This window comes from Stegostoma tigrinum, chromosome 16 (assembly GCF_030684315.1).
Source record: "Stegostoma tigrinum isolate sSteTig4 chromosome 16, sSteTig4.hap1, whole genome shotgun sequence".
NCBI classification, from domain to species: Eukaryota; Metazoa; Chordata; class Chondrichthyes; order Orectolobiformes; family Stegostomatidae; genus Stegostoma; species Stegostoma tigrinum.
Genome location: NC_081369.1, coordinates 30605707 through 30620953, shown reverse-complemented (window position 1 = coordinate 30620953; position 15247 = coordinate 30605707). Strand labels below are relative to the sequence as shown.

Sequence of the window (15247 nt, the reverse complement as noted above, 5' to 3'; positions counted from 1 at the left end):
TCCACTTGATAAATTAAATGAATATAATAATTATTAACAAAAGGTAAAGTTAAATGCACATAAAAGATCCAACCAGCAATGGCAAAAATGCTAAATTAGAATCTATTATAACCTGTTGTAAAGTAACTATGCACAACTGTCCAATAGAGGTTGAGAATGTGTTCTATTTTTAGCTTTCTAGGACATTGCTTTTTCAAAAACGTCACAGAATCTTGAAGATTTTTTCATGAACAGCACGGATATTCTGAAATGTCTGATCTCACTACTCATGTGGTAGTATGTGTGTTGTGGGAGGGCAGGTAGTGAGAGAACTAAATAAGGATGGACAGCGCACAACCAAGAGAATTAATGCTAAACCTACGGAAATCATTTGATAAACCACAGTTAGAGCATGGTGTACCAATGAACTATTTTAAACAGCAAGATGAATATATGGAAATATCTGACAGGAAAAGACCAGTAGCCTATCTCAAACAGTTTTAATCCCATGTATCATAACTCCCTAATAAATTGTACTTTTATTCAAACGGCTTTTTCAAACACTATGTTTAAATGATAATTAACAGAAAGGCACTTCAACAGGAGAACAGAATAACACAATTAGAATGTTTCTGTAATGAATGAAATATTCCTAAGTGTTGTAAAAGCCCAGTAGTTCAGATTATACAGAATACTTTCTTCAGAGCAGTCAGGAAGTAAAGACCCATGTGCTCACTTTCCTGGAATATGTTGCCAGTAGGACAAATTAATGTTCATGCCAATCTAGAAGACACATGCACTTCTGTCTGGAGAGTTCAGTTTTGAATGCAGTGTGTTAGAAGAAACACTCCAAGAGTTTTGAAAATTAAGTTTTTAAGAGTAGTTCACAACCATCATTTTCATCGTAACATTTGATACCAGCTTGTAAATCTTGGGCACGATCAATTCAGCTCACTGGTTACATCAAATGCACTCAAGGAACACAACCTTCTAAAATTGGAACAGTAGACTTTTAACGGTGTACCTGAGTGCTAACTCCATGTACAATACAACATAGTCTCCTGATTGAAAGACTTTAATGTCATGGGCTTTTAAAGCATCCAGTTATGTTAAATGGATGTAACTACAGAGGTTCTCCACGGTATTTCACACCGACATTAGATTGTGGGTAAAACAAAGTTTCTGGTACACTTTGTAACATGGCATTGATTTGCCAAAGAACTTTCTTCCTAAAAACTCTGACATTCAGCTCAATAAGCTGGAACAGTTCACTACAATGGAGTATTGATTTTCATTAAGTAATGATTTGACAAATAAAACCAGTTACAGTACCCTATGTAATCAGAGATAATGGGAACTGCAAATGCTGGAGAATCCAAGATAAAAGTGTGGGGCTGGATGAACACAGCAGGCCAAGCAGCATCTTAGGAGCACAAAAGCTGATGTTTCGGGCCTAGAGGTCTAGGCCCAGAACATCAGCTTTTGTGCTCCTGAGATGCTGCTTGGCCTGCTGTGTTCATCCAGCCCCACACTTTGTTATCACACTACCCTATGTATACAGACCAGTTAAACTTGGCTTTGTTATGATGTCCCACATTTGAATCTGTTGCTGACAAGTGACTGAGATTCAGATATAAGCAGCCTATGCCTCACAAAGCCAGTGAAGGGTTGGAGGGGTGGCATTCATTCCATTTTCTGCCTGCCAGAATCCTGCTTTAAACCTTGAATCAGGCCCTCTAATTTGGAGGCAAGTCCAAACATTGAGACAAGATGGACAATGAACAGGTACAGGAAATAATAATCAGTCATATTCAGTCACAACACTACTATAAGCAAACCTGTCCCATTGCTGTAAATAAAACATATTGTCAAAGCCCTTCATCCTGTATTTAATCAGGACAATTCAGAAATACTGAAGTGAAAACAATATTCACACCACATACAAGGAGGGAGTGCTATTTGGCTGACAAGTGCGCTACAACTTATAGAGGTGTTGCCATGCAGAATGCACCAGTTAATGATGACAGTTAACTGTAAGTTTGATTTACATTTTTAAACCAGGCAGATTAACTTATTAGCCAAGGCAAAGCCCTGCAAATGAATAAAGAATAACTGTCAACTAATCTGTGGAGCCGAAATGGTGCAGTACGTATATGTTCCTTGCATTTGCAGAGGACAGGAACTGTATATAGTTTCTAAACAAATGCACCACACTGAATCCGAGTGACAATCCTAAACTAGCTATCAATATAATTTTTTGTGCGTATTCAGGACTTGGTAAGTAATGTACTGACTGCACTGAACCATGTCACACAAAATTCACCACAGCGGCCAACATTACTTATGATTCCACGATTGGCTAACACTTGTTAACTAATTCTGACCATAAGAAGAACTATGCTGCTCGTACAAGAAATAATTTTGTTTTCTCTTTGGCATCTCATGCAAATTGTCTTGATGAGTGCAAGATGTAAAGTTTTCACAAAATACCTGTTCTTCCCCCAGCAAGACCACTGAACCACCATATCTTGAATCTTAAATATTCTCCTTTGCAAAGAACTAATCCTCTTCTCCTACTACAGTTTAGATTGGAATGTCACAAAAACATTTTTGAAATGCAACTTGATTAAAGTTTTCAGTAATTCAATAAAATAGAGATCATTTAATATACTCAACTATAAATATTATGCATGGACCAGATAAATTCGATGCTCAAAACAAGTCATGAAGCATATGGTGCCATCTCTTGTATGTCATCTGGTTAAATTTTATCACAAATAATGCTTTACAACAGCAGCATTACCATGTTAACTACTTATCGCACCAGAAATACACATATCATGGGTGCGAGGGCAACCAGAAAAGTACTTAAACATCTTTGTGGAGGAGATATGATTGAACATGTGATTAAAAAATTCAGTCCGCAGGTGGGGAGTCTTACTACAATATTTGTGCCAATAGGCTAATCATTTCACATACACTTACATTATACTTAAATGCATCTATTAATTATATAGGAAAACCAAATGTGAAGTTTTCAAAAATTGTCAGAACATATGTAAAGCATTCCTGGACTTGGTTTATGCTGAGTGCAAAATTAGAATCAAGATCAAAATATATGTCTACTGAAAATTGGAATTAGACAAATTAAGGTATATGAAACTTAACACTTTTTTATTGCAGTATTTTATGATCATTTTTGCAGTGTTTAGACTAATTACACAGACCAGAATAGAGAATACCTGCAAGAAATCAATGTCATAAATAAAGTAAAATGCAGATTTCTTTCTGTATTTGGATCAGGAACAAACCATTTCTACACTCTTGTAAATACACCAGGGGAACAGCTTTGGTTCCTTTTTCTAGCTGAACGTGTTCAGTTGATGAAATTGATTGGGGAAGCAAGGCTTTTGCCTCTTTCTTGATTGATGCAACGATCTACACCTCTGTTGAATGCAGCATTATTATTTCTTTACAAAGTACCTTGAAATTGAGGAACGGAATTGCTTTCTTCCACTTTTGTGGAATTCAAGTCACCATCTGTCCATATCCAAGACATCAAGAAGTTTTGTTTTAGAAATGATCATTATCAGTTCAGCAGAATCTGACTACATGATTCAGGCATCCACAATAATGCTGGGAAATATCACAGTACAAGATTCAAATTGGTGAAACAACCATGCAAAAGTTGAGTCCTGAGTTGTGGTTGTATTTCACTTTAGCACACTTTGTCAAAGAATTAATTTTTGATTGATTATTTTTCTGTTTATTTCTGCCAATGCCACTGAAAATACAAAGGCTCTTTCATCTGAAAGACTGGCATATACATCAACTTCCTTTTCTTGCCTTTCTGTAAAAGAAATAATACACTAAAATAAGTAATGATGAAGTCCAAAGGAATGCAGTTTCTCTAACAATCTAAGTCCTAATTTATCAACTTCTTCATCTAACCCCACCCTTCCAGAACGGGTACAGAGTCACATTATTAACAACCAGACTGCCAGAACAGTTTTCTATCAGCTACGTGGGGGAGAAAAGAAGGCCAGTTGTGAATTCAATCAGTGTGGGAAACTTCCAAAAAAAAACTGCTCTTTCTTTTCCCATTTGTAACTTCGGAAAAGAAAACGTTCTCTGGTTTCATTAAAAGGAAATAACCAGCAAACAAAATCCAAGTACTAGTATGTGGTTAGGATCATACATTCTCTTGGCACTGCTTTGAGAAAAGTAATACTACATGCAGCATTATACAATTCCAGAGTGTGCACATAATTAATAGCGGCATCAATTGGGGCCTCATGTTTTGCTTGATCATGACGTTTTCATTATACTTCAGCTGCAAAGTTACCTCAAATGTACCAGAGAATCAGCACTAATAATGACTAATGTTTTGCTGCATGCTAGATGTTTTCCATCCTAACTGCATCTCTGTAAATGTTACTGCACATCTGCAATACCAAAATTCCTTCATGTGTAAACCAAATTTTTTTTTAAAAACAGAAAACATTCAAAGCCATTTTTAAAAAATACCAAAACAAACTTCAAATGCTACTTTAGGATTTATTAACACTTTCACCGCTTAAGATTTCAGTATGATAATTTTTATTGGGTCAATCTATATGTCTAAAAGGAGGTCATTTTTGTGAACAAAAACGTGTAAACCTTATGGTTTATAATATACACACATACATTAATGTTATAATATACACACATGCAGATCCTTTGAGGGGTGGTATTAATGCTAATTAACTCGGAACACAATGTGAATTCTTTTGAAAAGATGGGATCACGTTGCCACAGGATACAGGAAGTACTGATGGTATGTGGCTATTTATTATCACCTATTTAGAGAACCTTCAAAGATCCAATATTCTTACATGGCTTTTCAATAACGTCCCTATTGCAAGAGTGGGCTAGTTCTGTCAACTACTGCTTGGCATAGAGGTATGAATTTAAATGGTTTAATAGTAATGTGATGTGTATACTTTACATCACCAAGCAGTGACCAACTGTTTCACCACAGTAATAGAGAGAGAGAAGAAAGGTGAATGAATGCAGACCTTTCACGAGAGGAAAAGTGTTGTTACAAAGTTTGAACTTTTACTAACCCATTTACTAGTGGAGCAAAGAAGCCAAGTGTAATTATCACACATTCATTTTTACAAATAGAGTTTGGAAAAACAGAAAAATCAAACAAAAGACATGGAGTGGTTTTCAGAATTGCCAAATCACTTGATCTTCATTTTTGTTAGAAGTGAAAAACACCTCTTAAATAGATCAAAATTGAAATGCATTACTGTCATTAAAAAAAAACATGTACACAATGGCAGCGAATTTTGGAGGCGCAGGGTGTAGTAACAGTAATGTCATTGAACGAGTCATTCAGAGCACCAAGCTAAAGTTCCAAAAAAGTGGGCTCAATTAACATCATGGCAGATTAGTTAAATTTCACTATCGACAACTGTTTTAAAAATCCATGTAATTCACTAATATCCCTTAGGGAAGGAATTATGCCATCTTTTACCTACTCTGGCCTAAATGTAACTCCAGCCACTCACCAATGTGATTAGCTACCCTCTGAGCAATTAGGGACGGACAATAAATGCTGGCTTAGCCAGCAACGTCTATGCCACATGAACAAATTTTTAAAAAGACAAAATTTCAGCAGTTTTCACTGATACAAGTGCAACTCAACTTTTATCTTGGCAGAAACACACCAGGCAGGCTCAGATTAGAAATAAACATCTGATAAAACAAAAACCCATGTTTTTCCAACCTTTTCAGATGTAAAAACTTATATCCAGTTCTACCAATACAGATTACTTGTTTCTAAAATAAATAATTAATGTTGACTCCCAGCTCTCAAAAGCCATGTGTGTCAACAATCAAGTACATTACTGATCTAAAGTAAAAGACATCTAACTAGTCAGTCATCATCAGCATAACAAAAATACATGTCACTTAAAAGCAAACTGCAGACACTGGATAAAAACAGAAAGCAGGAGAAACTCAGCAGATCCGTAGAGAGTGAAATAGTTAACGTTTCAAGTCCAGTATGACTCTTCTGCAGAAGTGAGTTTCTGTACTTGTCCTTTAATTCTAAAAAAAGCTCAAAAAAATCTATATTATAAATAAAATCAGCCAAAGTTCTCATTCTTGATTATTATCCAGTGACTCCTGCTGAAAAATGTGTCTGTGAATATCTGAAGATAAACCAATTTGCCTCTGATGTTTCTCACCCTCTTCATTCAAACTATCAGCTGATACTGTTAAGACGCAATCATTAATGAAGAAGGTTCTAGAATGCAACTGATTCACATCAATACATGGGACAACATAAGTTCATCATTTCAGTACAGGAAGAAGACTAAAAGAATATACATTTAAAAAAAAGATACTATTCATATAAAAAAGGGAAAAATTATGCCACCCACCCAAACTGCAAATAACAGCACATCCACTATAAATTCTGATGCTTTCCATACCAATAATTTAGAACTGATTGGTAAAGCTCAATCCTCACCCCAACCCACCATTCAAACCTCAGAATCACAAGTATTTTCACCTTTCTCATCATCGTGTTTCTTGCTAGGGGTGGTCTTGGGTCGTCCTCGTCGCCGCCGAATTTGCTCAGATTGGCTGTCTGATCTGGAACGTTTCCTGTTTTCCAAGTCTTTAGTTAGAGGAGAATTTGTCTTCTCTCGCCGAGCCCTGTCTGTTCTCCTTCTCTTAGCTGCTGATTTGCTGTCTATCACAAAATAAAAAGTTTGTTAAATCCTACCAAACCTGCTGTTTGACAACAGCCTAATGCTTATATTCCACTAAAATGGGACACATGAAGCGACCGTCACACATTAGATTCAATTCATTTCTAAAACTAAAGCTGCCTAGTTAGGATCAATCATACACAAGAACACAAGTAGGCCATTCAGTCTCTTGAGCCTGTTCTGCCATTCAATGAGATCATGACTGATCTGTAATCTAACTCCACATACCTTCCTTTGGCCCATATCTTTTAATAGCTTTGCTTAACAAAAGTCTCTATGATATTTTAGAAGAAAAATCAACAACTGATCTAGCATCCATTGCAATTCGTGTAAGAGTTCCAAATGTCCACCATCTTTTGTAGAAAATTGTTTCCTAATCTCTCTCCCGAATGGTCTAGTTCTAATTTTAAACTATGCCTCCCAGTTCTAGAATCCCCAACAAATTGAAACAGTTTATCTTTATCTACCCTGTTTCTTCCTATTAACATGTTGAATTCATCTCTGCCTCCAGCTTGCAAATTCAACAGTAGTAATTATTTGAAACAGGCTGTGAATACATGCATATAAATATACTGTGACTACAAAAAGCAGGTCAGAGGCCATGAATCCTGCATTATCTCACCACCTGACTCCCTACTGCCTGTCCACCATCTTTGAGCAAAGTGATTTATTACTTTCCACTTGGCAGGATGAATGCAGTTCCAAAAAAGTTTAATACCATACAGGACAAAGCAGCCCATTTGATTGGCACCCCATTTACTGCCTTCAATATGTACTCTCTCCATCACTAACGCACAGTAGTAGCAGTATATCATCTACAATGTGCACTGCAGAAATTAACCAAGCATCTTCCGAGCCCATGACCTCTATCACCTAAAAATGACAGTGGTAGCAGATACATGGTAACACCACCACTGCAAGTTATTTTCCAAGTCACACAGCATACTAACATGGAACTACATTACCATTACTTCACTACACAGGAGTTTATAAAACTGTGGAACTCCCTAAGTAATATCATTATGGGTGTCCCTACACTACAACAACTGCAATACTGTGTTCTCAAGGGCAACCAGAATTAACAGGAAATGTTGCTTCAGCTAGAGAAAATGACATCCTGCGATAGGATAATGACATTCCTGTTTAGAATTTCAATTTAAATTTCAAATGCAAGATTAGAATATCATTCATCATAATCTTGTTAAAATTGGCTACAAAAGGAAGTAAGGTAACAGACAACTGAAGAAATTATTTGAGCCCCGCACATTTTGTCCCATTTCCAAATAAATCAAATTCAAGTGACTGATTAACATTGCCTGCCCTGCACTTTTGGATAATATAGTTGCTACAGCAGCTTTACTGTATTAATTCAAACTATATGTAATAATCTGTACATCTCAAAAAAATACAGCGATGTACATCACCTGCCTTTTTGGTTGCACATCTAATGGGTATGTCTTGCTAAACTTGTCACACTATAAACACCACCTTGCCTTAATACAGAGCACCAACATTGGCAGGAGGTTGAAACTACAACACTTCAAGCTACGTAGCCTTTTCCAAATAAAGTGGGCACAAAAAATTGTAATGCAAGTAAATTAAAGGTTCTATGTATAACCTTAAAATGTGACTCAAAAACATCTGCACATCCTGGTCTAATTATTGTATCCTCTAACCTTACCACTTGAAACCACTTAGTTTTTCCTCAAGTGCTATACTTTAACAGCTCAACTCTTGAACTAAAATCATTCTAACTTCCCAGAAAGGGTCTATGATCATATTAGACTACAACATTTATCAAGGTATGCAAATGAATGGTCATAAAAGTGATAGATAAAATGGGACAAAACAGCCCCATTTAAAAGTATTACAACATACAAGGACCTGCACAGTGAAGGTCTTAAAGAGGACTGCAGGTTAAAAACTATCCATGTGTGTTTAGTAATGGCACAGACTTCTACATAATAAACAAGTCATATTTAGCAATCAAAGTGAATCAGGCCAACCAAGTAAAAAAAAGTACAAAAATGTCATATGGTTTATAGTACCCGAAGGAACATATGAAGGTATTGGTACTTTTTGCATTGTTCATTGTTGCTTGTAGCATAAAGCAGGCTACCATAGAAAGTAGTATTCATAGCGTCATACCATAAAAGTATCTGCTGTGCATTCAAATAGTTAAATTTCTATTCTAAATTAATAATCTACAAGGCGGCCAAGAACACCAAGAAGATACATGTCATATCTCGCCTCAAAGAAACTAATCCTTACCACAAAGTGACAGCTTCCTTGCTGTTTGCATGCAATAAAGTTTACTAAACATTATTCGATCTTCAAATAAAAGAAGTTCAGAGATTAATGGAACTTTAAAAAGCAATATCCAAGACCATTTTGAGGAGCAAGACTAAGATTGAGACCAAAATACTACCACACAATCAAACTTGCTCAGAGGCATCTATCCTTCTAATTATTAATTGTAATTAATTCCATTGAGTCAATGGACTGTGACTTTCTACAACACAAATAACAGACAATAATTACTTTTGTCAGCAGGTCACAGCTGAAGCAATTGGATAATTTTTTGGACCTCACCTAGAGAAGGATCAGTAAACACTAAGTAAACATTATTGCCTTGTTCCATTATATTTTGCCACAACCCAGGTTATTTGCCAGAAGTCATCTGATGACTTTCACTAAAAAAAATAAAATTTCTTTTTGTCATTTCACTAGGCATGGGGAGATGGCGACCTAGTGGTATTATTGCTCGACTATTAATTCAGAGACCCAAGTAATGTTCTGAGGACCGAAGTTCAAATCCGTCTGTTGCAGATGAAGGAATTTGATTTTTTTAAAATCTTGAATGAAGAGTCTGATGATGACCATGAAATCATTATCAATTGTCAGAAAAATCTATGTGGTTCACTAATGTCCTTTAGGGATGACTGTCCAAACCTAGTCTTGTCTACATGTGACTCCAGATCCACAGCAATGTGGTTGCTTAACTGCCAAGTGCGACAGTTAGGCATGGATATTAAAAGCTAGCCACACCTACATCCAGTGAATGAATCTTTAAAAATTGGCACAGGTTCCCATAGTTAATCACATTGAGTTTCCTTTCCTCTAATCCAAGTAAAGAAATTTCAGAAATTATCAGCTCTTACACAATCCTCTAGGTCTTTTTAATCAAAGAGATTGTAACTACATAGTTTACTGCAATCTCAGCCAGTCTACAGCTGAAATCCTCATTCATGCCTTTGTCATCTGCAGACTCAAAATGTTACAATTCCTTGTACTGGCCTCCATCCTTCACAATACAATACTGAAGTCCAGATTAAAAATGGTAAAGGCAAGTATCTTATAGCTTAACAAAATGATTCAAGCATTGTGAAACAGGGACAATTTCAAAGAATCAAAAGGATATGGAAAGAAAAGCTCGTAAATAATTAAACTCACCTTTTCCACTTGCTAGCATGGAGTAGTATACTGGTTATGACACTGAAGCAGCAACTAGGCAATTCCAAATTAGCAGACTATAGCTAGATAAAAATGTCCATATACAGCTCTAAACGCTGCATGAAGAGAGAGGATAATGTGCTAAGAAAAAAGGAGACAGCACAGGTGCACCAAGATAATTTTAGCGTGAAGAAATACAAACATGGAAGAAAATGTTTGAAAAATGAAACCCGTTTCTGCTAGAGGAGATTAAGGCTCAATTTGATAAAAGGTATTTCAGAAAAGTCTTTTGCAGTAATGTAGAGGGATCTAGAATAATGCTACCAATATTTGAATTTACAACAGGAGATCATTTGGCCCTTCAGCCCTGCTCCACCATTCAATAAAATCATGTGTAATTAGATTCGAGCCTGAGCCATGTTCTCACCCACTCCTAAAAAACAGCTTCCTTGTTAATCAAGGACCTACCACTAGCTTAAATCAAGTGATCAACTTGATTGGTCTCCAGAGGACAGAATTCCAAAGACTTGGAAACCACAATAAAAAGAAAATTTCTCCTCACCATCTTAAGTTGGAGACTTTATGTTACTAAAACATGTTCCCTTATGCTAGCTTCTCCCACAAAAGGAAAACATCCTTCCAGCATTCACCCTATCAAGTCCTTTCAGAACCTTCCATATTGTTTCAATAAGATCAGCTCTTTTTCTTCTAAACTCCAATGGATATAAGCTTATTCTAATCAACACTCAAGATTACCTTCCCACCCCCAATCTCAGATATAAATAGAGCAAAACCTCATTGGAAAAGAAGTGTAATGTTGAAGGACAAAAAAAAGGACAGGGTTACAAAACTGGAACACATTGCCAGTTTTAGTAAATCAAAGTCAAGACTCTATCAACATTTTCAATAGTTGGTTGTGTAAGCAATTGAATGAAAGGAGAATTAAAAAGAATGAGAAAGAGGAGACATAAGATTAGGAACACTAAATAGGATTAACAATTGGCTGATTAGGTCAAAAAACATTTGAGTGTTCTGGTCTCAAATGTAATTCTGTTTTTTCAGCCCTTTTTGAAACTTTTTAGGTTTATTTTAACTGTGCTGCACTGATTAAAGGAGTGCAGTGCTCCATCAACCTTCCACTATGATCCTCCCAATTTACTTTTACATTTGGTGCTGTACTGCGCCAATAGAGCTGAAAATAGGCACCATAACAAGGTGATTTGGAACAGTCTGAAATGTCGCTGATTAGTCCTGTTCACACCTGTCTTACTTTTCATTCATGACCAGAACAAACAGAAATGGAGAATGAATGTGTAACAGGACAGACAAGGAAAACACATGCATAAGTGGGTGAATTAGACACAGACCAACTACGGCAGTGAATACAAGATGTTGAATCACTTACTGAGATGCAAAACATTTGTGAGAAGAAAAATGGGGTTATTCTTATGGTGATACACTTTCTGAAATGGAAGATTACCAATGCTTTCACATTTTTTCAAAAGTTACATGATTCAAACATTCTGAGTGAGCCAGACTTAAAAGAATTAGTTCTTTAAAGATAATAAGATGTGAGGCTGGATGAACACAGCAGGCCAAGCAGCATCTCAGGAGCACAAAAGCTGACGTTTCGGGCCTAGACCCTTCATTCTCTGATGAAGGGTCTAGGCCCGAAACGTCAGCTTTTGTGCTCCTGAGATGCTGCTTGGCCTGCTGTGTTCATCCAGCCTCACATCTTATTATCTTGGAATCTCCAGCATCTGCAGTTCCCATTATCTCTAGTTCTTTAAAGAAACAGGTCACTTAAAATATTTCCACCTTAACAGAACAACAAACACTACAATGCATGATATTAGCGTAACAGAAATCATCAAATTTACAAGCAACACTGTGAGATCCATTATCAATTTCTAAGAACCTGTATGCACACAGCATACATCATATTGCAAACAAACCTTTAAATAAACAGAAACAAATTATACAATTAATGGACAGAATGAGGTATCTTAGTGTTGGATGCATTGATTGGAAAATGAAACCAACTAACACTTTAAAAACTTGTAAACATTCCTTGATAAACAACTTGCACTTTTGGAATGCATTTTTAATGTTAACTTAAGAATCAACCTTCAGAATATTTATCAATCATACAAGAGCAATCATAGGAGATATTAAGATGACCGCTAAGTTTGAAGGAAGTCTTAAAGAGTACTAGAAGGATTCAGAAAAGAACACTCCAGCTATCGAAAGGTATGGTTATCAATGGCAGGGCAACAGAATGAGATGCACAGGAGGCAAGAGATGGAGGAATACAAAATACTTAAAATGAGCGTGGTACTGAAAACGTTCATGAGGAATGATTCGATGGAAGGTTTATACACCAGGATGAGAATTTTAAAATTGTTAGCATTGGGATTTACAGCAATTAGACTAGCAAGCTTGGAATTAAGGAATGAGGAAGACTTGATATGAAACAGAATACAGATGACTGACAGGATTTTCTGTCTTTGATGGATGATGATTCTTGGAGCCCATAAGAGAATTGGAATAGCTGAGTCTAGAGGTGTAAAAACATTGCAAGGGCTTCAATAGCAAATCAGAGATAGGAGGCAGTCTGAAATGGGGGTGGGGGGGGGGTGTTGAGATAGAGCATGGTAATCAGCCTAACACATGGTTAAACTGCAAATTAAGCTTGCAAACAGTCCGAGGTAGTTGCTGAAGTGTGGGCTATAAACTGTGGTAAGGTTGGAGATTATGATGGAAGTTAAAGACAATGGCTTTGATCTTTCAGGTGTTTAACTGGAGGAAACTGTTTCCAATCCAGGCCTGCATATGATTAAGTAGTCTGAATACAGAGACAGTAGAGCAGTTGAAAGGGGTTATGGAGAATAGACAAAGGTGTTCTCAGCGTATCTGTGTAAACTGACACATTGCCTCCCTTTCAACAGCATTTGAACACAATGTATGACCAAGTTTCTACTTAGAAAAAAAAAATCAGACTTTGTTACCATAAGTTTCCTTATTTTAAATCATATATAAACAAGCCATATTCTAAACAAAACATTACAATATTCATTACATATTAGCAATACATTATGAAACAGATAATCAATACTACTGGAGATTCAATCATAATAAACAATCAACAATATCATAACCAGACATACAAAACCATGATATACTAACTGGGCACTTCCAAGGCACACTTAGTTGGTTTCCAACAAAATTTGTTAATTTATCTGATTAAACAATAAGTAAATTTAGGTGTCTTTTTAGGTCACAGATCAGAGACAGAAACCTTAAAAATTACAGCTACACCTCACCAGCAAAAGGATACGTTATGCTTTGATCAAAGCTTTGCTAAAGTAGTAGTGTCATTATGTTTCAAAATGACATTGCAACAGAAACAAAAGCCAATTTGTGATTCATGAACTGATGATAAATTTGCGTTGCTTACTCATTCATTTGCTCCCTACCCCATACAGTTATTTAGCTTTGTAAACTGATGGGGTTTTAATCATCATTTACCTAAATTAGGTGGTGGTGATTTCTCAGACAGTTTAGCATTCAGTAGTCTTCTACTAATAAAAATGAATCCGCACGGGCATGACTTACAGGCAACAGGAATCTGAAAAAATAAACAGTTGAAATTAAATGGCGATTTTCTGCAGTCCATCACTGTAAACATTTTAATCACAGGGGATATGAATACGTTTACGTGAGGTGGTTTGTCGCTAAGAATTTACGATCGCATCCCCACAATTCGTTAAACCATTCAATTCTGGCACTTTTTGATACATAACTCACTAGAAAGATTGTATAGCACCAATTCATTAAAAATTATTCAAAATTTCTAATGTTAGATAGATTACATAGTGGGCAAGGCAGTTTGCCAAAAATGCAGTATTTAGCATTTTCCTTTTGATGACGGACTGACATCTCTTACGCAAATGTTTCTAAGAACTGGCGCCCGTCCCTCATGAAATTACTGTAAAGCGCCAACACAATCAAACTGCGTTAATGACAGAGTTATTAAGCTTAAAGTCCCCAAGATCTGAATACTAAACAGCCGCACAATTTACAATCAACGTTCAAAATAATGTATTTTGAAAGTCACGGCAAAAACCCATGAGTGCCTCCGTTGTGATTAAGCCTTTGGCAACTCGTCAGCACTTTAGCAGCATTCATGTTTATGAGAAACTGCCCGCAATGCATATGCCACATGACAACAAAGATTAAATTCTACATTCAAAAAAGTCTGAAAATTGTCTAATGCCCCCATTCGAAGTTTATTTACGGCTGTGTGAATAGCAGACTTAGAACTCGGCTATCAACGTGGAAGTAATATGTAATTTTGCAAATCTGTTATTCGGCTGACGCCAAAGCATGCTAATCACTTTCAGATGAAAGACATTTGCTCAAGGCTGTCTTCCACAGTAATTTCCAGCTCAAATGCCATCATTTTATTGTCTTACATCTTCAAACAGAATACGTGACCATATTGTAAGACGGCCGGGGGTGGGGGGGGGGGGGGGTGTAGTGAAAGCTGATATTATGCAATATTATCCACGCCTAAACCCTGTTGGAAGGTCCAATGGCAATCCAAGGTGTCGGGTTTTTTTTAAAGAAATTAAAACAAAGTCATGTCAGTAACGAGGTCACGCATAAAAATCGAAAATATTAGGCCAATGCTTGTGAATGATGCTTCAAAAAGACAACCTCAATAATGTAGCCTATCAAAGCACACAAAGAAAGACTCGATTCTCACCGATAAACGCGAACTGAATGTGAAAAATAGACAAATGTTTCCCGTCTGAGATATCCCACCTGTTGGTCACATTCCGGACATGCTTTCGTTGCCATTTTCGTAACTTTCTTCGTCTTATTTGCAGCCATTTTCGGGCTTCGGTTGCAGGCTCTTATTCACCAGGGCTGTCCGGGATAAAAACTTCCAGTAGAACTTATTCAACTCCAGAGTAACAACGTATCCGGCTGCCATCGCCCGCGAGCCCAACACTCAGTGAGCGAGGGAGCGAGCGACCTGCGCGCCC

The 15247-nt window shown here is 36.7% G+C and overlaps 1 protein-coding gene across 1 annotated transcript; it reads right to left on the bottom strand.

Moving 5' to 3' along the window:
- Positions 1 to 1477: 1477 nt before the first annotated feature.
- On the bottom strand, positions 1478 to 15247 carry c16h16orf87 (chromosome 16 C16orf87 homolog). The gene is made up of 4 exons (XM_048547187.2): positions 15024 to 15247; positions 13725 to 13824; positions 6542 to 6724; positions 1478 to 3829 (listed from the first exon to the last, which is right to left on the bottom strand). Exons 1-4 carry the CDS (start codon positions 15090 to 15092, stop codon positions 3711 to 3713), a joined length of 471 nt encoding a protein of 156 aa, XP_048403144.2. The 5' UTR covers positions 15093 to 15247; the 3' UTR covers positions 1478 to 3710.